At 54.1% G+C, this 22,583-nt stretch overlaps 5 protein-coding genes across 5 annotated transcripts; 3 read left to right on the forward strand and 2 right to left on the reverse strand.

Annotated features, from left to right (window-relative positions):
* Positions 1 to 9,071: 9,071 nt before the first annotated feature.
* Positions 9,072 to 11,936, reverse strand: BJX68DRAFT_253760 (uncharacterized protein; the record flags this gene model as incomplete). Its single annotated transcript, XM_071042768.1, has 4 exons — positions 9,072 to 10,147; positions 10,221 to 10,386; positions 10,887 to 11,668; positions 11,738 to 11,936. The coding sequence occupies 4 exons, from the start codon at positions 11,934 to 11,936 to the stop codon at positions 9,072 to 9,074; spliced, it is 2,223 nt and encodes a 740-aa protein (XP_070901820.1).
* Positions 11,937 to 12,945: 1,009 nt separating this feature from the next.
* Positions 12,946 to 14,273, forward strand: BJX68DRAFT_264314 (SDR family oxidoreductase; the record flags this gene model as incomplete). The annotated part of the gene is made up of 2 exons (XM_071044936.1): positions 12,946 to 12,976; positions 13,027 to 14,273. 2 exons carry the CDS (start codon positions 12,946 to 12,948, stop codon positions 14,271 to 14,273), a joined length of 1,278 nt encoding a protein of 425 aa, XP_070901821.1.
* A 354-nt stretch (positions 14,274 to 14,627) lies between these two features.
* Positions 14,628 to 15,919, forward strand: BJX68DRAFT_23492 (MYG1 family protein). Its single transcript, XM_071039813.1, has 2 exons — positions 14,628 to 14,760; positions 14,854 to 15,919. Exons 1-2 carry the CDS (start codon positions 14,678 to 14,680, stop codon positions 15,860 to 15,862), a joined length of 1,092 nt encoding a protein of 363 aa, XP_070901822.1. The 5' UTR covers positions 14,628 to 14,677; the 3' UTR covers positions 15,863 to 15,919.
* A 57-nt stretch (positions 15,920 to 15,976) lies between these two features.
* On the reverse strand, positions 15,977 to 19,295 carry BJX68DRAFT_253763 (putative alpha/beta hydrolase; the record flags this gene model as incomplete). Its single annotated transcript, XM_071042769.1, has 4 exons — positions 15,977 to 17,596; positions 17,966 to 18,094; positions 18,142 to 19,086; positions 19,137 to 19,295. The coding sequence occupies 4 exons, from the start codon at positions 19,293 to 19,295 to the stop codon at positions 15,977 to 15,979; spliced, it is 2,853 nt and encodes a 950-aa protein (XP_070901823.1).
* Positions 19,296 to 19,578: 283 nt separating this feature from the next.
* On the forward strand, positions 19,579 to 21,960 carry BJX68DRAFT_231677 (major facilitator superfamily-domain-containing protein). Its single transcript, XM_071039376.1, has 3 exons — positions 19,579 to 20,872; positions 20,950 to 21,205; positions 21,274 to 21,960. The coding sequence occupies exons 1-3, from the start codon at positions 20,038 to 20,040 to the stop codon at positions 21,872 to 21,874; spliced, it is 1,692 nt and encodes a 563-aa protein (XP_070901824.1). The 5' UTR covers positions 19,579 to 20,037; the 3' UTR covers positions 21,875 to 21,960.
* Positions 21,961 to 22,583: the final 623 nt, after the last annotated feature.

The following is a 22,583-nucleotide window of genomic DNA, read 5'->3' on the forward strand; positions in this document are numbered from 1 at the left end:
GCGCACCAGTGCATTTCGCGAGGTGCTTAGTATTCCATTTAACTTTATCAGTTGGCAACGCTTAGGTTTAACAAAACGTGTCTCCAGTGTGCAGCAAACTCAACGCTTGGTTTGACACCGGTGAGAAGATTTACCGCGTCAACCTGCCGTTTCGCACCTTTGATCGTCATCTTGAACACAAAACATAACGCGAGCCTTGTCCCACTTCCGAGATTTCCGGCTACAGATGGGAAACCACTTGAAGCGCTAATTACTACTAGTGCATCCCCCTCGAGAGCAAAATGTGCTGTATGCATCAAGCATACTTCTTCCAGGGGCCATCTCAAGGTGACTCAATTCAGCCGCAGAATGCAGCAGCGGGTGTTCGCTGCCACCCCTCAGGCCCTGCCAGTCACGGAATGGTCGATAATGCTTTAACCGCATGGGGCGTGAGCTGCGTGCAGCAACGATGTCTCGGTCGACAAGCTGCTCCCAGTGGAGCCAATCATTGCCTTTCTCAGTGCAATATGGCCACAGAATCTGTCTGACATTTGCGTCATAGGCTTGTCAGGGAATACTGTAAAGGCGCCAGCAAATCAGGCAATCTTCAGTTCTCGGTCATCTGTGATATTGGGGCTGTTTGGGTTTATGTTGAGGAAGTGTTGGATGCTACGAGAAGAAGCGTAGACTTGGACGCATTCGGCAGCCATGCAGCGATCCTTGCCAGCCTTGTCGTCGCAGTATAATCCACGTAGTTTGCGTTCATACCAACAAAGTATGACTTGCGTCTCCATTTGAACCGGCTCAGGAGTATGGCAACTACTTTGCCCCACCTCTTAAACCATAGAGGGAGGCAATGGCACATTGGACCTGCATCTCGATGACTGGATTCGTCACTCTTTGCTACACCGAGGGGCACCTTTTATCGGTAAAACGCAGTCTGACAAGCAAACCCTTCGTGGATTACGGGGGCTTTACCAAACCACGAGGGCTGGAGGTTGGGCTTGTCTGCTATCACGTACAGGGGTTGGTCACGTCCTGAGCGCGAAACGCGAAGTGTTCGCCTGCAATCGAAAAGCCTCCTCGGGAAGAACGGCTAGGTTCTTGACCTTGTGCCTTTCCCTCTGTGGTGGCTCACGCCGCGCGTTCTCGACAGGGCCATGGGTACGTCATTGCTGTCATCCTATATGGATTGTTCCCTACTCTGGCCTTCAAGCTTCCCGGAGGCAATACATTCTCGCGGCTAGGTGAGCGGAATAATAAGGCTTTTCCGCAATCCCTCGTATCCAGAGCGTTCCCACAGGACTAAGAGGGCAGAGAGATATTCGAGGCCTCTCCCCTCTTTTAGGTTACAGATGGTGGGCCGATTGGCGACACAGGATGCTCGAACTTCCTCAACTGGACTATACCAGATTGGTCAGTGCAAAGGCACATATGGCGTAGATGACCCTTAGATCCTCACTCAAGTAACAGCCCCAGTAAAGTCTCTGGTCTTGTCCTCTAGACTCGGCAAAGGCCGGAGCATACCTGAGACCCCTCTCCATCAATGTACAAAAGCTGCTGCGAGTGCCCATCATTTCGATCTTACAGAGCGACGTCTCTGCATACGGCTGGAGTAGGAACCCAGTTCAGGCCTTGCGTACATGCTGGGTGGCACCCGCCAGCCCCTGCCCCATACGCTCGTCGCATAATCGTCCCAAAACCCTAGAAATCCTAGAATTCCTTTCTTCGCTGCGTGCGATCTTGAACGCGGCATCGCCCAGTATCCATTGGCTGCATCGGCCTTGACGAGCACTTGTCACGTCTGCCGGCTGAGACGTTGCAGTGCCGTGCCAGCGAGGTTTCATTCCTCCAAGGCCGTGTCAAAGTGGTCTCTTCCGCCGGGTCGCACCCCAATCTGGTATGGAGATTGGAGTATAGTTATGCGACCCCATCTAGTGTGGAGATTGGGGTATTGTTATTGAATATCGCGCCGGTAAAAATATAGACCCAATAGTTCGTATGAAACGCGAAAAGAAACGGCATGCGCTTTTGGCAGCATATTTGCTTCCACCGTAAGCTTTGTACATAGCGGAGAAGCTCCTTGAAACGACAAGAAATCCTTACAAGCCATTCGGTGCCGCCAACTGCGATCCCGGTGACCAACAACAACCAGGCCCACCGTAGATGGTATTATTCATGGTGGCATGTGATTTGGCCTATCATGAGCTTTCTCAGGGCGGTCCAATGCACCCGACGGGATAGGGTGAGGGTTTTCGCCGATGCATGCGTTCGAGCACTAAGTATGAACAGGGGGACAATAAAGCCCTCTCCATCATCCTCGCAGAGGTCCATCTCAACGCCGGCCTTTGATGCAGCGTCACTATCTTCATAGATCTCCTTCGAATTATATTTTTGAGCTGAGCGCTACCGCCGAGGCTGCCATACTGGGGCGAAGAGTTTCGTTGAAGAAAGCCTAGCAGCGGGCCTTAGGTCAACAGTAGCCATAGATACAAGCCCTCTCAACCAAATACCCGCCAAGATAAATTGGTTTCCACCAGGCTTCGTCAGGTAATATAGGACAAGTAGCGCCTCACCTCCGTGCCCTGCGTCAACTAAAAAAACATGGACAACCCTCAGACTTCTCACTCACGGAGGATACGTAGGGTAAGGCGCTTCTGGTCATCATATGTTTTGATAACCTCAACGTCGTTTGGCTTAATCCGGCTGGGATGCTGCTCGGTGCCCCGCCGAGCGAGCGAGAGAATCACAACTGATGGTGTCAGGGTCAAACCTTGACAGCCCTGTTTTCGTCTTAGTGCGGAAGCACTGAATGCATTTCCTCCGTGAACGCTTGGGCCGTCTGCTTATCAAACGCAGACCAAGTGTGAGCTTCTCCTGCATTTCCACGACGCCTTGCTGCCATTTGCTCGGCAGACAGGGATATCTTGGATTGATCAACTTCGTAGAGGTAGACAGTGTTCCTCGCTGTTCCGGGCTGCATTCCGGGTTCTGGAAACCAGGGAAGAAGCCAAATGAATGGAAGGAAATGTGGATTCCCAAATGCATCCTTCCAGGGCTCGAACCAAGCAATTGAGCGACTTCCTGGAGCAGCCTGCCCACTACTTGTGAGCCTATTAGCTAACTAGTCGTCATAAACCACGCAACCAGCCAGGACAGGGCTCGTCTCGAATAGGTCTGTGGCTGGTTCCGAGATTCTGGTACACCCGATATACGTTGATGAACCCAGCGATTACCTTTCATTGCCTGCTCCGCCTTCCGTGCATGCCAAGTACGTAGCCCTACTCTCAGCGAGGGGCATCAAACCCACCAGCCTGACGAAGTCGCCTACCCTCTTCGGCTAGACTAAAGATGTCTTCTATTTCCCATTCCCACTGCAATATACCTTGACGAGTCGTTGATAGTACCATAATCGTGCGCATGGCGGTTCGGCAATCTCGTCTAAGACACAGCGCGTCCCAGGTGGTAGCATAGGTAGGATTGATGGTAGCTTGGGGGCCCCCGTCTTCGTGGATGCCTTTACAGATCCATGAATACCCGCGAAACGGCAAGGCTCAAGTCAGATAGGCCACCAACGAGATTTGGTGGTCTGTTCAGAGGCTCCAATACCACATCTCCCGCAGTAGCTTGTGTGATGCAATGCGAAGGCTGCCATAGCGAGCTGGTAGTTGCCCTTCTAGATACCTTCAAGTCCACATGCACGAAGGCCATATGGCGCCTTGTCTTTTATTCCCTAGGAAGTAATCGTAAAGCTGTCTCGAGGTGCACTCGTTGTGCTCACTCGCCTTTGGTCGGAAGCGGAAGATGTTTAGAGCAAGAGCCTAAATGGAATGGCTAAGTTCTCACAGAATCAATACAGGTAGGCTCACTGGCAGTGCAGAGTACTGCTGTTCTCTGGACTTCGGATCAGAGCAAAAGGAAGTTCGTTTCTGGCAATTCAATAGAGGGAAAGGGTCTGCATGCATTGGTTAGTTGCTCAACTGGCTGGGGCAGATGGGAGCTCACGTACTTGTCTGAAGTTGTAGTTGTACTACTACTAGACAAGAACACCCCTGGGACACACCATGGGTGTTCAATAGCGACCTCTGTTCCAGTCCACCTTTTGACATGGCCTATGAGGATTAGATCCTCATTAATCCTGGGTTGTGATCCGCTGATTTCGTACCCGTCTTGGGTAATCTTAGAGTTCGTATACGGACTAATTGTTATCCAAGGTAATAGCTTTGCACCATAAGAGGGATGCTCCTCAACATACTCTGGCTTTCCCTTCCTGCACTTATGGAGGGCCCACCACACCAAGGGTATGCACGTGGCGATCATCGCAACGCTGCTAAGACTGCAGCCGAGCGCTGCGCCGAGACCCTGACCATTGTTGATGCTAGCTCGGCGAGGGCGGGAGGGTCAGGCTGTCTTGATGCAGTGAAGTTGGATGAGAGGGAGCTGGGGTGGTTGGTGGCAGGGATTCGTTTCAAGTGTAAAAGATGGGAGACATGGTAGAAGTAAGTGTTTTTGACCAAAATAGATAAAACGATTGTTTTAATGCTGTTTCTGAACGAGTGGTGGTTGGTTTTGATGATGATGATGGTGATGATGGTTGTGTTGAGAAAAAGGTCTACGTGTCTCAACCGGGGAAAGAAGAAGATTCTGAGCTCCTGCCGAGCTGCCACTCTTTATCAACCTGACTATTGGATGGATTTCCCGAGTGCATTTCAGTTGGAACGGCGATGGCCGGCTCCTGGCTCAGGTTGCGGAGTTGCTCAACAATAGCACTGATACGACGCAGCTCTTTTGGCTTGCGATGTCAAGAAGCCATTGGGGCGGGGTTCGTCTGAACACTTGTTGCGTCTGCCGGCTCTTTCCCCATTACTGTATCAATTGAAAATCGCAATAATCCAATCGATCAGAGTAATATCCGCCAGGACAGGATCATTCTTATCACTGAGATACTTTTGTTACCTGCCCATGAGGCCAGCGGGGCCAACAAGCCCATCGAATCATCGGCCTTCTCAGCATCTCTCCTTGTTTAGTCATGAACTCCGGCGTAGGAAGAAAACACTGCTCTCCTGACCTCTTTATTCCGATCACCCCTGAGGAGCACGCCAGAAGCAAGGTGTGTTGTCATGGCATATTGGGTCCAGCCAAGCAAGGCTTGGTGTTTGTTTTGGCTGCCACATATCGAATTGTAACTATATTTTCCATTTCCACAGATGAACCAAGTTCAGCGGTGTGTTTTGCCAATGGTTGTTCAATAAAGGTATTGAGCGCGCTTCTGAATGATAAAAACTGTACTCGAGGAAGGCGAACCCATTCCGCCCGAAATGGAATGTGTCCAACATCCGGATCAGTGGCTGGACGTGTAGTCTGTGCGTCGACAATACTGTGTTTGGCCTGCTTGCCGTTGAACATGTACTGAATGGGAGTTTCGAGGGCAAACTTTAGTGACTTTCGAGAGGTGGTGGAGTTCATTGAGCCCTCCGCAATCAGAGTTGCCCGTGGAGGTTTCCCGCCGTAAGGCTCCGCGGACATGCTCGCAGTCCCGTCTCTCCAAACAGCTTCCTTAAGAGGCCCCAGAAAGTGAACATTTTGAGGCCCAGTGCCATGGCCGGGTCTCCCCTGTCTGGATGTAATGCCCGCTTTATGTTCCTTGAAGGCTCTTTGGATTCTCGATACCGTCGGAATCCGTTCTAGAACTCATTTAACGGCTGCTAGGCTGAGGACAATCCTCGAAACGTGCACGTACGTGTCGTGAGAGCCCCGTGGCATCTCGAAACTCGACCACGAGCCCTTGAGGCTGTAAGCGCCTCGCAGACTCTGGCGACGTGTGCCTCTCCTCACCCCACGGCGTCGTGCTGTGCTCTACCCTAGTGGAGAATGGAGTCATGCCCAGAGTAACAGCGACTGCAACTCGCACTCAACATGTCGTTTCCCATGTCTGAGTAGAGGGTAACATATCACCAGCTCAGCCCAGGTGTTGGTTTCTGGTCATTTGTGCTGCTCACCAGGTCTTCCGCAGCGCGGGGATGAAACCAAGTAGAAAAAAAAACAGGAGCTTGATCGTGGACCCCATACTGTGCGGCGGGGGTATTATTCCTATTCCCCTTACACGGAGAGCCCATGCGATTTGGTGTAGTATGCGCCAGCGCGATGCCTAACTATAGGCGGCAACAGCCACAGTTCGATGCTGCGTCCATGTTGGGGTTAAACACCAATGGGGTGCGATATATCATGTGTTGGAGCTGACGCAGCTCACCTCATCATCTGGCTCGGTGCTACAGACCCTCCGTGGAAACCCTGGGCTTTGCAGGCACGCAAAAGGGTTGCTGGGTTGACATGGCACGCCGGCGCAGGCAAATGGCATCATCTCCACCGATTGGCACTTATAGTACGCTGGCTCCAAACTCAAAGGAAATGTGACGGATGTACCCGCAATCCATGACCATTTTCCATCCCAGATCTCCAGTTTGAACCGGGAGACAAAGACAAATGCGCCGGTCATCGCGGTATTCACATCCCTCCCATCGGTCCACGTATTCTGGCTGGACTTTTCAGGCCAACGCCCAGCCAGATGATCAATCTCGTAGGACTGCCATGTGTGTCTCGGAAGACGTGGAAACGCATAAGTTAGGGGCGACACGCTCAAATCAGTCACTCATTTGTGGGATCTCCTCTAGGTGCGCTACGAAGATGACGGCGTAGATTCTTGAACCAGAGCAGCGCTTGAAAGGAGGTTAGATCGGTTCAGCAACCGCGCTCTAGAGACGAATGGTGTCTAATCGAATAAGTTGCGAGTCTGTGAAGCGCCGTGATCGGGGTCAACATACCTCTCAACTACTCTGAGCTAGACAGGAAGGCCGAGCAGGAATGAAACTGGCCAAGCACTATTGATCCCACAATCATCGATCTTGGGACCATGACTCTACCCGGTTGCCCATCTTAGAACCCGGGACCAGGCCCGGGCATATAGGCCAATTCGAAAGCTCTTCGACGAGGCCGCGCTCTAAGGACAAACTGCCCATATAAGCTGCTATTTTGTATATGCGAAGCTCAGGGCTAGCATACCTTTATCCTCAACGAGAGGGGAAGGCCTACCGGCATGGTGACTTTCGTGGAATCGTCCATTCCAGGTTCATTAACTCCAGGGCCAGTCCATGATTGACATCCCTATCCAAAACCTAAACGGAACGGGGGCACATATCTTCTCGGAGTCGAACAAGCGGGACCGCATCCTAAAGACAGAACCAGACCAAGTTTAGCTGCTATGCTGCGCATACGCTAAACTCAGGACCGACATACGACGATGATGAGCACGACAGGAAGACCAACCGGATCGTCGGCCCGGATTTCATTTTTCCCACGGCCATGGTATACGAGACGAGGCTTTGTCTGGTTCACTGGCTCACGTTGTTTCGTTTGGGAGGGACGTGTCTGATTCCTTCGATTTCTTCGATTCCTCCGTGGTGGTGAGGGGGCCGTCGTAGAAATGGTCTACGTATACAACTCGATGGGTAGTCGTCGGTCTCGGATTCCTCGTTTCCAGGACCACGCTATACGAGATCATTCGTTGTGTTGCTCACTGGCTGATGGGGCTTTCTATCGAGGGACGCCTTGGGCTGCTTCGTGGTGTTCGCGATGATGAGGGGACCGTCGACTGAGTCGCCTACGTATGTATCTTCGTAGGCGTTCGTCTCCTGGGTACGGCACTATATAAGCTCTTCTCCTGAAGAAGATATAGCATGGGCAGATGGGCAATTCAGGTATTGGGCAAGTCGTCACGACAGTCGCAGAAGAAAAATAGGGAAATCGGGAAATAGGGAATTCAGGAGATGTGGGACAGAAGGAAGAAGACTGAAAGCCAGGGGGGCGACGGGCCCTTTTATAGGGCAATGGATCGCTTCTAGAAGGGTGAAGAAAGGGCCCGGGGTTGTCTTGTAGTGAAGGAGGGTAAAGGACAACCGCGTTTGTGCCGTCTGCTCTGCTTGTCATTGCCTGCCGTGGGTGGTTGATTCACTGGGTCCCCAGCAAAGTCTCTTGTTCTATTCACGGTTGCCCTGCTAGTTAGTTTCCACTCTGGCATCTGCAGTCACAACGCTGTTGAGCAGGGCTATTCGGAGGAAAGGGCCGTTTTGCCGTGGATGGCTGGATGGAGCAATGGTAGTTAGGGCTACGCTCGGCCTATGGTACACTTGTATAGTACCACGCGTTTCCATTGCATTCCCCCTCGGCTCTGTAGGCAAAGTAATTGGGCTTCTAACTATGTAGGACCCCGTTCTGAAGACACACCAAGTTCGAAAAGATCGGGCTCCATGCCCGCAAAGGTATTCCGCCGGGTTGTACAGGAGCTGATAGCAAATGTCGCCCACATCATCAGTGGCAGCAAGCGACGAGCACCCGTTTGCAGGTAGGGTTCCTCCCCACTTCCTACTCTCCCCACACCACACTCTCCACGATACTGTAGCTGTGGCTTAGTGTATGCCCTGCCCCTCCCCTGCTCTCATCCACTCTCCTCTCCCCTCCTCGGTGGTACAGCGCACGCAACACGTACATCCCGGGCGCACGACAGGCTTCATCTCAGGCCGGAGCTGCCCAAATTAAACGATTCCAAGCAGAATACCAAGATACCTATCCAATACAAGTCACTCACGTTAGGCAGCCGCTTTTCGTACCTTGAATGGCAATTCAAGCCACCGGGCTATCAGGGCGAGATAGGCGGCAAGGTCTCCATCTGCCTGAGCATTCAATTCGACCTGAGCCTGAGCATCTACTGTAGCAGGCCAAGCGTGGCGTGTGAATCCAAGAGGCTCGGGAATCGTGGAGATCGGAGTCACCCACGTTTTTGCACAGGTACGGGATATCCGAGTAGCGTGGGCGTGGGGTGGGAGTGGGTGGAGGAGCTTGGTTGCGGGGCGGTTTGTGGAGCTGTGGCGTGTAGATGGATTCCGAGTCGGAAATACAGTAGATCATTTGAAATCGATCGAGAAGAAAAATGCAAGATACACGCAATGCAATATGTACAACCACTTGAGCAAGTCTATACACAAACACCCCACAACTCCCCACCCACATACATAGCCCCTCGTCTCAGTTCCATTCCACTACCACACAATCTCCGTCCCCTCGACCCCCTCCACAGGCGGAATCCTCCCGCGCAGCGCCACGCCATAATCCCCCGCATTCGGCGTCCTGAGCAGCGTATGAACATGGAACTTCCTCGGCTCCTCGTTATTCAAGAAAACCCCCGAATGGTGGTCAAACTCGACCAGGACAACGGGGTTCTGAATGCGGAAGTAGAACGGGTCGTCGTTGCCATACCCGCCGATCCACGAGAAGTACGTCTCGTCTTCGAATTGTTTGATATGCGCGAGTTTGAGTTCGCGGGCGCGGGTGGGGAGGTACAGGAGGTATTGCGAGAGGATGGCGTAGAGGATGTCTTTTTGCGAGGGGGAGAGCTGGGTGGCGCGGATTCCTTCGTTGGGGACGATGCGGTTGTCGCGGTATGCGCCGCAGAGATGCCGCTGGTCGTCGCGGTTCCAGCGGCCCGGTGGCATGGCGGCGTCGTGCATTTCCTTGTATACCTGGGCTTTTGCCTGCAATTCGGGAGAGAGGGACTGCATGAGCTCCAGTCCCAACCTCTCCTCCACATGCAGAATCCTCGTCCCCTTCCACGGCCCCGCATCAATCTCATTCGGCTCCGCGCCTGTAAACCACGGACTCGCGACAATCTGGCCCTTGTACAGAAAAATATTCAGACACAGATGATGTCCGTAGAAACTCCACCCCCACGGCCTCGTCGTCGAGGGTCTCCCAAAGAGGACGAAATTATACGAGAACTCGTTCATCACCCGCGGAGACTCGACGAGTTCGCCGAGGTAGTGGTTAATTCGCATTGCGCTGATCGCCTTTTCGTAGCCCTCAGGGGAGAGCGTTGCCTCGAGAATGGCGAGGATGGCTGTGCGGATTGTCGGGGAGACTTCGTCGAGGCGCAGGCCTTTGTCGGAGAGGAGGAATTCGGGGTTCGACCAGGTGCGCCATTCGGGGGAGTCGATGTGGTAGCATAACGTCTCTTGCTGGGTGGGGGTTAGGAGGGAGAGGAGGTGTGTGGCTGTTTCGGTGATGCGCGTGATGGGGATTTGTTCGTCTTGGAGGTCGAAGAGGTTTGGGCGGACGTTGCCTGTTCCATATCAGCTCTGCTCACTCGTTTTATCCTGCTTGGAGGAAGAATTAAACTGGGGATGCTATGGTACCATCAAACGTAACCCCCTTGAACGGCTCCTGCAACAGCTCTCTCCAGTGCATATACAGCGCATGCAACCAGGGCGGGATCTTGCCCGTCTTAAAGGCCTCGGCGTACTCGTGCGCATCCTGCGTGCGCATCACCTGGAAGCGCGGGGTGTTGAGGTCGGGGAGGTACTCGCGGAAGGACATTTTGGTCGCGCAGAGGAGGGCAGCAATTGTTGAAAGAGAGTGAGGGGAGTAGGGGAGCGTCCGAGTGGGAAATCCGAGGGCGTTTGGTTCTTATACTCCGGTTTCCCCACGATCCCCACTGTGGGGGCGGGTGACGGATTATCCGAGTTGGGGAAGGGGAGGGGAATTGTGAATTGATCAGGCCATGAGATTCGGCTTGATCTGTGAGGCCAGGAATGTAAAGAGGATGCTGAGGTGGCTAAGATATCTTGCGGTGGGGTTCAGTGGTCATCGTTCTATGCGGCGATGGATGTATGCGCTGGCCGGCCAGCAACAGCAGCCTGAACACTGTGCAGCTCACATCACGCAACCACTACGGATCAAAACAGCTCGGCAGCAGCACCTCATAGATAGTAATATAAATACCCTACTGACTCTCCCGACTGCTAAGAATGCTTCCGCACCTCCCCCTCCGTCCACTCCCAAAGCGCCCTCGCCATCTCCACATCCTCCTCAAACCGACACACCCCCTTCGCCGCAATCGGAACATAGTACCCGCCATTGACCAGCTTCCCCCTCGGCGCACTGGCCGCCCAGATCTGCGTCAGCGCTCCGGTCTGCACACTCCGCCACAGCAGCGAGACGACCGCGATGCCTAACCCGCCTAGAAACCCAGAGTTCTTTGTATGCTGGTATAAATCGCTGCCAACTGTGCCGGGGTGCACGGAGACGGAGAGGATCTCGGGGTATCGGCGGGCGAGTTCCGCTGCGAAGAGGACGTTTGCTGCTTTCGATGCGCCGTAGCGGGTTACCCAGCCGTGGGTCATGAGTGTTTCCGTCGAGGTCATGATATCGAGGGACGGCGCCGCCTGGTTCGCGAGCGAGGTAAGCGTAACAATCCGAACATCCGAGCCGGGCGCTTCAGCGGTCCGCCGGAGAGCAGGGAGAAGCAGCTCCGTAAGCAGAAAATGCCCCACATGATTCGTGCCCATATGAATCTCAAACCCTTCCTCCGTCAGCGACGGCGGATTCCCCATCGTCCCCGCATTGAGTATCAGCGTATCGAGCCGGTCGCATTCGGCGTGGAAGCGCTTCGCGGCGGCGCGGATGGACGCGAACGAGGTGAGGTCGAGGGGGATGTGGCGGATGTCCGCTGGGGTAGGGAGCTCTTTCTGGATCGAGGCGATGGCATCGTGTGCTTTTGAGGCTGTTCGTGCCGCGAGGTAGATTCGTGAGGGGCCGTGTTTGGCGAGTTGGAGGATGGTTTCTTTTCCAAGGCCGGTGTTGCCTGGTCGGGCGGAGCAGCGGTTAGGCGCGACGGACGCGACACGATACGGAATGTGGGGTTAGTGCTTACCTCCAGTGACGAAGATCGTCTTCCCTGATAAACTAGGAATGTCGCGCTCTGGATTGAACTGCGAGCCCAGGATTCCCGCCGTAAGCTCGTTCAGAGAGGGGCCGGTGCTGGCGTGAAAGTCCAGTGGGTGCCGGATCGCGTGGGAGATCATCCCCCCGAGGCCGGCGACATCTTGGAAGGACTGCACAGGAATAGACATTATGATTATATGATTAGGATTAGAATTAGAATTAGGGGGTATTAAGAATAATTGGAAGGATGAAAGAGTGTCGCCCGTGCTAGGGGGGATGGAAATGCTCCAAGGTCAAGGTCCATGGCGAAGCGAAGCTAAAGCAAAGGTGCAGGTGAAGACAAGCTTGAAAGTGGTGCGGAGAAGCTTGGTTGAAGCCGCCGTTCCTCGGTTGCAACGTCGCACCACAAGTTGCGTTTTCAGCCTATGATCAACGAAACTTCTACTCTATTAACTATGGTAATCCGATGCATCAAGCCTAGTAAACGATTATATAAATCTTAGGCTGATGGCAATGGTGCCTTAACTATAGAGCCAAGATATATCTTTGCGGGGTATTCACGAGTGTGAAAAGACGTAAAAGATCCTTGTGTCCAAACTACTCAACAGCTTGGAGTAAAAGCAACACTACCTCATCTTCTAGGCAGACCGCTTTAACAAAGAACTTGTGGCCAGATGGTGGGTAAACACGATCGACTGAACCCAAGCGATGGATTCGAGTGACAAGTTTGCGGCTTCCTATGGCTATGGGATCTTCAACAGGAATGAGATGGAAGATTGGCATATCTCGAGTCTCGCAAAGGGCCCATTCGCTAAATTTGATATCGTATATGGTCTTGGGAAAAGCAGGTAACTGTGATATTTTCCCAGCAAAATGTAGGTAGGTGCTCTTAGGCATGTACTCCGCATTGCGCCAAAAGCACGCGCCTCTTAGGGCTAGGAGTATACGACCGAGACAGATAAGCCTCACACAGTCCAACAGCGAAACCAGCAGCTCAAAACTTATTATTGATTAAAGGCCGGTCTTGAACCTCTGGTTTAGATCACTGGTGGTCCCCTCCATCCGATGCTTCCGAGAACGAACTGGTTGTGGTCATGACGCCATAGAGACGTGTCGGTTCATATGAGCACTATATAACGGACTCGCAATGTCTAACTCTCAACAATAATGAATGCTCCGTAAATCAAATAAACAACCATGGCCACTGCAATCGTAACCGGCGCCACAGGTACATTTACCCACCCCTCTGACTATAACCCAGCTAACAGCCCATCCCAGGTATAACCGGCGGCGCAATCGTCCGCCACCTCTCCAAGGACCCCTCGTACAAAAAGGTCTACGCCCTCTCACGACACGACCCCGGCTACTCCGACCCCAAGATCCAACATGCAACCATCGACCTACAAGGTTCCGCCTCCGACATGGCGAGCAACCTCTCCGGCCTCTCCGCGGACTACGTCTACTTTTGCGCATACATGGCACACGAGGATCCGAACGAACTATGCAGAATAAACGGGACGATGCTGTCGAATTTCATCCAAGGACTGGAAAAGACAGGTGCCGTCAAGACGCTGAAGCGCTTCATCCTCACCTGCGGCTTCAAGCAGTACGGCGTGCATCTCGGAAACGCGAAGCAGCCCATGTTTGAAGACGATCCGTTGCTAGAGGGTACCTTTGGCGGCGTCGAGTGGCCGCCCAACTTCTACTACGTGCAGCAGCGCATCCTCTCCGAGGCCGCGGAGCGGAATCAGGGTCGCTGGGACTGGGTCGTCACGCTCCCGGAGGACGTGCTGGGGTTTGCCAAGGGGAATTTCATGAACGAGGCTACAGCGCTGGGCCTGTATGCGTGTGTCTCGAAACTGCTTCCTGGGTCTGAGCTTCCGTTCCCGGGGTGCAAGGCGGGGTATTTTGCCTTCAACACGTGGACGTCGTCGAATCTGCACGCGAGGTTTTGTCTCTGGGCTGCGACGGCGCCCGGGGCCGGGAATAACATCTTCAACGTCACGAACGGGGACACGGAGTCGTGGCAGAATCTGTGGCCACGGATTGCAGAGCGGTTTGGATGCAGAGTTCCTGAACCCATGTTCCCGCATGGTGGGACGGCGGATACACAGGGTTATAAGCACTACGAGAGCAACACGGTCCGGATGCCCAGTACGCATCCGCTAAAGGCTCGCGCGGGGGATATCGGTGTCGCGCAGAACCCGTCAACTGAAGAGACGCCGACGCTGTTTTTGCAGATTGACCCGGAGAAGTGGGCAAAGCGGAAGGAGGTGAATGAGGCGTGGGCTACGCTGAGGGATAAGTATAAGCTTGACCAGAGGGCGTGGGAAAAGGCTACCTGGGACTTTATATCGTTTGTGTTGGGGAGGGACTGGAGCTGTGTGGGGAGTATGAGTAAGGCGAGGCGATTTGGGTGGACGGGTTATGCGGATACGTGGAGTGAGTTGGAGGATGTTTTTGAGACGTTGGAAAAGGAGGGGATTTTGCCGCCTGCGAAGAAGTTGAAGAGTGATTTTAAATGATCCTGAAGAAGTAGTTATGCGTGTGCATGGTTGGAACATATATCAGTTGGCCTGTATTGTAATGTTTCATAGTTCACCTATAAGAAACTCTTATCCACTAAAGCGTAGATAGATACATTAACAACAAAATACCCAAACAAGCAATCTCCTAGCTAGACCTGATTCAAGTTATGCCTTGAAATTCATGAACCACAGTCGCTCTCTGCTCTGCCAGTTCGATCTATACCCGCCAACTGACCAATCAGACCGCAGCAGAATGGATTAGCAAACCCAATCACTGCCTCTGCAAACAAGCCAAACATCCCCGCCCAAAATTCCAATTCACCTCCAGCCAGCTCCTCGTCCGCCAATGCCACACTGTCTCCATTTCCTCACTCACCTCAATCAAACCCAATTGCAATCGCATGCTCCGTCGCATTTTCAGAATGGCCGAAGAATCCGTCTCCAAGAAGCCTAGAATCGGCGGTCCCCAGATCGGGACACACAAGTGCGTACCTCCCCCACACCACAACAGTGCTTTCCAGCTCTTGCTGGGCGGACCCAAAAGGTACAAAGATGCTAATTTCAGTTTCCATTGAAGTGGCCACTTCCACGCCGACGAAGCCCTCGCCGTCTACCTCCTCCGCCTCCTCCCAACATACTCGCAATCGCCCCTAATCCGCACGCGCGACCCCGCCCTCCTCGCAACCTGCCACACCGTCGTCGACGTCGGCGGCGAGTACGACGCCGCGACAAACCGCTACGACCACCACCAGCGCACCTTCTCCACCACATTCCCGGGCTACAACACGAAGCTGTCCTCCGCGGGTCTCGTCTACATGCACTTTGGCCGCGACATCATTGCTCAACACACCAAGCTCCCCGCCGACCACGACAACGTCAACCTGCTGTACAAGAAGCTGTACACGGACTTTGTCGAGGCCGTCGATGCAAACGATAACGGTGTCTCAGTCTACGATTCCGAGGCCGTCAAGAGCGCCGGACTCGAGAAGCGCTTCCGCGACGGCGGAGTCACGATTGCTAGCATCGTCAACGACATGAACAACGGCGTCATGCCCGGCGAGGATTCGCTAAGCGAGGACGCCCTCTTTGAGAACGCAAGCACCTTCATCGGCTCCGTCTTCCACCGCAAACTCATCCTCGCCGCGGGCTCGTGGCTGCCCGCCCGCGAAACCGTCAAGGCCGCCTACGAGAACCGCAAGAACGTCCACGCCTCTGGCCGCATCCTCGTTATCGAGGCTGGTGGCGGCGTCCCGTGGAAGGAGCACCTGTATAACTTTGAGAAGGAAGCTGCAGCTGCGGGCGCCGGCGAGGACGCTGAGGTGTACTACGTGCTGTACCCCGAGAGCGCGACGGAGGGAGCCAAATGGCGCATTCAGGCTGTCTCTGTGAATGAGGGGAGCTTTGTCTCGCGGCGGCCGTTGCCGGAGAGCTGGAGGGGTGTCCGCGACCAGGATCTGGATGGGGTGTTGAAGGCTCAGGGCGCTGGCGTTCCCGAGGGCGCGATCTTTGTTCATGCGAGTGGGTTTATCGGTGGGCATAAGACGAAAGAGGGCGCGTTTGCTATGGCCCTCAAGGCGTTGGAGTAGACTGTTGAGAAGGAAAAGTTCGTTATTTAGTTATGATATAGACGGCTACAGTACCCAATTCAGTACCCGACCACCTTCCCATCTTTCTACACTTCTATATACCTTGATCTATATTCAAGCGGAGTGAAGGAACTCATTAACCACCCCCGCAAACGCCTCGGGCTGCTCAACCATCGGCAAATGCCCGGCCTTGGGCACAATCTTCAACTGCGCCTCCGGCGCCCCCTGCACCTTAAGATCCGCCGCCATCTGCTTCATCGTCTTCGGGAGCACACCATCCCCCTCGCCCGCAACAAACAACCCCCTAACCTTGGCGTTCGCCATCCGCTCCCGCACATCATACGCGCAAAGCGCCTGCATCGCCGTCTTGAACCCCACGAGACTATTATTCCGCACGACCTCCTTGACTCTAGCAGGAACATCGGGCTGCGTCTCATACGACTCAGGCACAAACCACCGCCGCGTTGTAACCTCGGCCAACTCCTCGCCGATAATCGGCTCTCCCGTCTCAGGGTGCGTCGTCCCTTCAGCTTCGGCAATTGCCGCACGGTCATTCCATGCCTTGCGGTTCGTCTCAGGCGCCGAACTGTTCGTGTCGCAGGATACGAATGTCGTTACCCGATCGGGGTACAGGAGCGAAGTATTCAGGACCGTCACGCCGCCGAGCGAGACGCCGATGAGGGTCGCCGTCGGAATCCGTAGCGCATCGAGGAGGGCGATGATGTCGCCCGCGAGTACATCGACTGTGACGGGCGTGTTGCCTGCGGCGGCGGACCGGCCGCGCGTGTTATACCGCAGGATGCGGAACTGCGCGTTGCGCGGGTCCTGAAGGAAGGTGTCCACGAAGGAGTCCCAGATGGTATAGTCGACGAGGATACTATTGCTCAGAACGATCACGGGCGCGAGGGGGTTCGTGCTCCCCTCGAGGCGGTAGGGGAGGTCTACGCCGTCCGGAGTCGTGATGAACGATTCGACGGCTGGGCGCGAGGGGTGCGGGATCGTGCGCGTGCGCTTGTCGTTCGAGTTCCACGGGCCGATTGTATCGGGCGAGGTGAGCGAGTGGAGTTCCCTCGGCGCGGGGCCAAATGTATATGCCCAATTGTAGACGCGGCGAGTGTTCGAGGTCACGTACTCGGAGACGCGCGTGCGCCAGGGCGTGTCCATGGCGGCCTTGTGTTCGGCACCGCCGAGGCCATTCTGCGGGGTGAATTCGTGGATGGCGACGAATTCGCGGGGCGCCTTGGGATCGATTGATGCAGTACGGTAGAGCCGGCTCCGGCGCCACCCGGGGACGCGCGCGACCATGGGGATGTGTTCGTCGCTGTACCAGCGCTGCAGGTCCTCTTCCTTGGCGGGGTCGTCGGCGGGGAGAGTCGAGGTATTTGAGAGGAGGACGTGGCCCGCGGCCTCGGCGTCGGGAGTATCTTCTAGCGGGACAAAGTCCTCCGCCTTTTTATCCTGTAGCAGATCATAGAGTTTCCTCCCGACGTCAATCTGAGCCATTGTTGCCTTTTCGCGCGGGGTCTTGATCCCGTCGCCGCGGAGGGCGAGGTACGTCTCGCGGGTGAGCTCGGCCATGTCGGTGATGTCGTAGATGGCGACCCATTCCGGGTCGACGCCGTCGACGGCGCGGTAGCGGAAGCCGTTGGTGACAAAGGGGAGGCGCAGGCGTAGAGGGCCGTGTTCCGAGTTGTACCAGTCGTGGAACTGGGCGGCCGGGAGGGAGGGACGCGGCTGCATCGTCACGTACAGGAGGCCGGGGGTTGCCATTTTGCCGTTATGTGATGGGTTCGTTTAGGTTGAGTGTAGAAAGATGTCTGGTGAGATTGTGCTCCATGCTGGGTGTTATATTCAAGTGATCGGGAGTGGTTGTGGCGACGACTGCCGACTTCGCAGCCGATGCGATTCCCGGATAAACGCTTACTAGAGTGGGGGATGCGGGGCACTACTAATCAATGATGTGCGGGCAAAGCCGCAACGATATTGATTTCAAACATGGAAATATATACATCGCTAATGGTATAACTACACTTAGTCCACTCGGTCCAATTTCTGCACAACCACTGCAGTGGCAGCGCCACCTCCGTTGCAAATAGCAGCAACACCATACTCGCCGGCCTTCAATTGATGCAGCAATGTAACCAGGATACGAGAGCCGGAGCTACCTAGCGCATGGCCGAGGGAAATGGCTCCTCCTAGAGGGTTGACACGGGCGTTTTCGAGTCCGAGAATCTGCTCACGTTAGCACTAACTCATGGAATATATCTCGGGGGACTAACCTTCTTGTTGGCTTCAATAACCGCAGCGAATGCCTCGTTGAACTCCCAAATGGCAACCTGGTCCTTGGTAATGCCTGCACGCTCCAGAGCGATGGGAACAGCCTTGGCCGGGGCAACTGGGAAATCTACTGGGTCAACGGCAGCATCGGCAGAAGCCACAATGCGTGCCAGAGCGGGCTTGCCTGCACCAAACTCGCGCGCAAGCTCCTTGTTGGTGATAACCAGAGCAGAGGCACCGTCGTTCATGCTCGAGGCATTTGCTGCAGTCACAGTACCAGTGCCGTCCCTCAAGAAAGCCGGCTTGAGTGTCCTGAGCTTATCTTCACGGAGGTTCTCGAAACCCTCATCACGCTCCACCACGATGTCGCCCTTCTTGCCCTTGACGGTCACAGGCGCAATCTCCTCGGCAAACTTGTTCTCCTTCCACGCTGCCTGCGCCTTTTGGTACGAGCTGATCGCATACGCGTCCTGCGCTTCACGAGAGATGTTGTGCTTCTTAGCCGTCGTCTCGGCGCAGATACCCATGTGAAACTGGTTGTAGACATCCCACAGACCGTCCTTGATCAGACCATCCTCCAACTTGATCTCACCAAACGGCGGGAGCTGGCTCGAGCGGGGCAGATAGTAGGGGACGCGTGACATGTTTTCCATTCCACCGGCGATCTGAGCCTCTGCAAGACCGAGCTGGATGTTCTGGGCGGCAAGCACGACGGCTTTGAGACCGGACGCGCACACCTTGTTGACCGTCATCGACTCGACTTCGGGTGAGAGGCCTGCAAAGATCGAGGCTTGACGAGCCGGGGCCTGCCCGACTGAGCCTTGTAGTACATTTCCCATGTAGACATCTGTGATCTTCTCGACCGGAATGCTGGACTTTTCAATGGCGGACTTGATGGCGACGGCGCCGAGTTGGGGTGCGGAGACGGAGGTGAATGAACCGTTGAACTAAATCCTTAGCAAAGCTGCAGTCACAGAACGTGGCTCTTAGATAGTACCTTTGTAGTCGGCGTCCGGGCACCGCTCAGAATGTAAGCATCCTGGATCTCCTTCAGCGCCGGACGAGCGGCACTGAATTGCCTCCTCCACTGGGAAGCGGGGAAGGCGGAACGTCTGAACATGCGGGCAGATAGCCCGGCTGAGGATTGAATGGCCATCGTAAGTGCTAGAAAGTGTCTGGATCAGATATGAGCCGTGAAGAGAGTCCGGGTCCAGGCGGAATCGTGGGGAAGAGAGGAGGGCGTTGCTTAAGATCCCTCCCCCGGAAATGGCGCCGCAGATAACCGCCTCCGCATTGTCTTGCCGAGGCTGTTGTCACCTGACTAGATTACATAATTAAAGTCACATGATCCAAACCGGGCCGTTTTTCTCTCAGGAACAAACACTATCGAGCATAAAGGAATGGTGAATCTGCTAGAGTACAATTTTGCAAAATGTACGTCGCAAGTGTTCTTGGCACACTGACAGCTTATCGCTTGCTTCCGATAAGATCTTTGAGCCTCTTATCGATCTCGTGACCGGATGCCCGGCACTGCTGCGGAACACCTCCGAAGGTCATCGGACATCCGAAAGATCCACACCAGCAAGCAATCGCCACTGGAATCAACAAATTCGATGTCTCGACCACAGATCCAGTCCGTCCACGTCACCCAATGGCCTGTGTTCTCGCAGTAGCTAAGACTCGACCGCCAATAATGGGCCCTGTGTCAGAAATTGGAGCTTCTGTCGGCCTATACTCCGACGGCCATATCTTTTCAGATAAAGCAGGAAATTTTCAGGCACAATGTCATATTAATAGGTGTCGCCCTGGCAGCTGGCCCGAGTCTTGGATCGCATTTCCGAAGGTTTTAAAATACACAGCGCATCCGATAATTTGAAACTGCGAATCTCTGGCTCGACATGGCAATCAATCGACAAGCGGCTGCCGAAAAGGCACTACATGACCAGACCAACATCCTCCCACGAGGTCGACTGCTGATCGTATTTGCCGGCCTCGCTATATCGCTCTTCATATCCTTCGTCGATCAGAACGGTATCAGCGTCACGCTGCCGACAATCGCAGAGGATCTCAATGGGAAAAACACAATCTCCTGGGCGGGCACTTCCTCGCTGATAGCCAACACCATGTTCAGCGTGCTTTACGGGCGTCTGTCAGACATATTCGGTCGAAAGATTGTGTATCTGTCTGCATTGGCATTGCTATGTATTGCCGATCTACTGTGCAGTTTATCCCAAAATGCAGCAATGTTTTATGTTTTCCGTGGTCTGGCGGGTGTTGCAGGTGGTGGAATCGGCTCGCTGGCTATGATCATCGTCTCGGATGTGGTTACGCTCCAGCAGAGAGGAAAGTATCAGGGAATTTTGGGAGCGTCTCTTGGAGTTGCAAACGTGGTTGGCCCCTTTATTGCAGCTGCGTTTATCCTGAGAGCCACATGGCGTGGCTTCTTCTGGATGCTATCGCCGCTTGCTGCGTGTTCAATCGTTGTGGGTTATTTTCTTATCCCTGATAGTGCGCGCAAGGATAGTTTCCGGGCGAATCTGAAGCGGATTGATTACTTTGGCATCGTTACATCTTCCATTGGGATTATTTTCTTGTTGATTCCGATTTCAGGCGGTGGCTCGTACTTTGAGTGGAACTCGCCCATGGTCATTAGTATGTTGGTAATCGGAGGACTCTCACTTATTGCCTTCTTCTTCATTGAATGGAAGGTTGCCATGTTGCCAATGTTGCCCAGTACGTTCCCCTGATGGCTATGGCTAGCTAAGCCTGTTATTTCTCTAAACTCGATGGGTCTTTGCTAAGAGTCGCAGTGGAGTTCTTTAAGAACAGAGTCATTGTTGCGCTGTTCGTGCAAAGCTTCCTCCTCGGCGCAGTCTATCAAGCATATCTGTACTACCTGCCGCTGTACTACCAAAACGCGCGCGGCTGGTCCCCAATCGTGTCCGCTGCGCTAACTGCCCCCATGGTCGCGTGCCAATCCATATCGTCCGTCCTCTCAGGGCAGTACATCTCGCGCTTCAAGCGTTACGGCGAGGTGATCTGGCTTGGATTCGGTATCTGGACACTGTATGTAGCACCCACAGACTGTTGGTTTTGTCCTAAATCACAAAAATACTAACTACAAATAATATCAGCGGCGCTGGCCTAACCCTCCTTTTCAACAAAACAACGCACCCCGCCGTAATCGCCGTCATCGTCGCAATAACCGGCCTCGGCATCGGCTGCACCTTCCAACCAACCCTCGTCGCCTTCCAAGCGCACTGCACAAAGCGCCAACGCGCTGTCGTCATCTCTGACCGCAACTTCTTCCGCTGCCTCGGCGGCGCCTGCGGGCTTGCAATCTCCGGCGCCGTCCTGCAGGCGACACTACGCTCCCATCTACCAAGTGGCTACGCGCACCTCTCAGACTCGACGTACACTTTACCAGCACGGGAGAGTGTCTCGCCCGAACTGTGGAAGGGGATCGTGGACGCGTATACGCAGGCGTCTAAGGCGGTTTTTATCCTGCAGGTGCCGCTTATTGGGGTTGCGTTTTTGGCGTGTCTTTTGATTAAGGATCATGGGCTGGAGAGGCCGAAGGATGCGGACGAGATTGCGCAGGAGGAGGAGCAAACCAAGGGCCAGGATAAGGATCAAGAGGGACAGTTGAGTGGGGATGTATCTGAGATGGCGAGTCAGATTCTGACGCCGACGAGGGGGTCGACGGAGCGGGCGAATGAGAAGGAAACCGTTTGATGGTTTGGTTGCTCTGAGCATGGGTGTGCATTTTTGGTGTTTAGCTTTCGGTTGCATTGCTCTTTGACTGCGCATATAGATATGCCATACATTATGTTTTGCATCTACAATACCTATATTTCTTATCTCTTCATATTCCAATGTATTCAACTAAGTATCCAAGTTATCCCTCCAGGTAGACTTATAGCAAGACCCTAAACTTCCAGTCTACTTCTCCATCAAGCCCAGACGGGTCCTCCATAACAGTCCTTTGCTCAGATCTCTCAACACAGCCCATTTTCGTCTATAGCTTACCACGGATGACGCTATGCCACGTTAGAATATCTCGCCAACAGCCCAATCCTGATAGGTGATAGCTGCCAAAGGATGTGACTCACCCTCCCATCCCAGCAACAAAACGTCCCACTATCCTCCGCCCCCTTCTCCGCAATAACCCTCAGCATCCCCGCCACACTCTCCTTTGGCTGAATGACACCCTCGACTTCCCAGTCAAGCGGGATATTAGCCATATCACTATATGATCATATATATCAGTTAACCCCGTAACATAATGCCTGCCCATTGCCGAAGGAAAAGAAAGAGAAAAAAGGGACAGGGAAAACGCACGTCTCAACCTCCCCCGGATGCATCGCAAGCACAACACTCTCCCCCCCGCCCCCTTTTTCGCCTGATTTCTTCAGCCATATGTCTGAGCATTTGATTCAGGGCG

Source organism: Aspergillus pseudodeflectus (assembly GCF_044049435.1).
Source record: "Aspergillus pseudodeflectus strain CBS 756.74 chromosome Unknown BJX68scaffold_10, whole genome shotgun sequence".
Lineage (NCBI taxonomy): Eukaryota > Fungi > Ascomycota > Eurotiomycetes > Eurotiales > Aspergillaceae > Aspergillus > Aspergillus pseudodeflectus.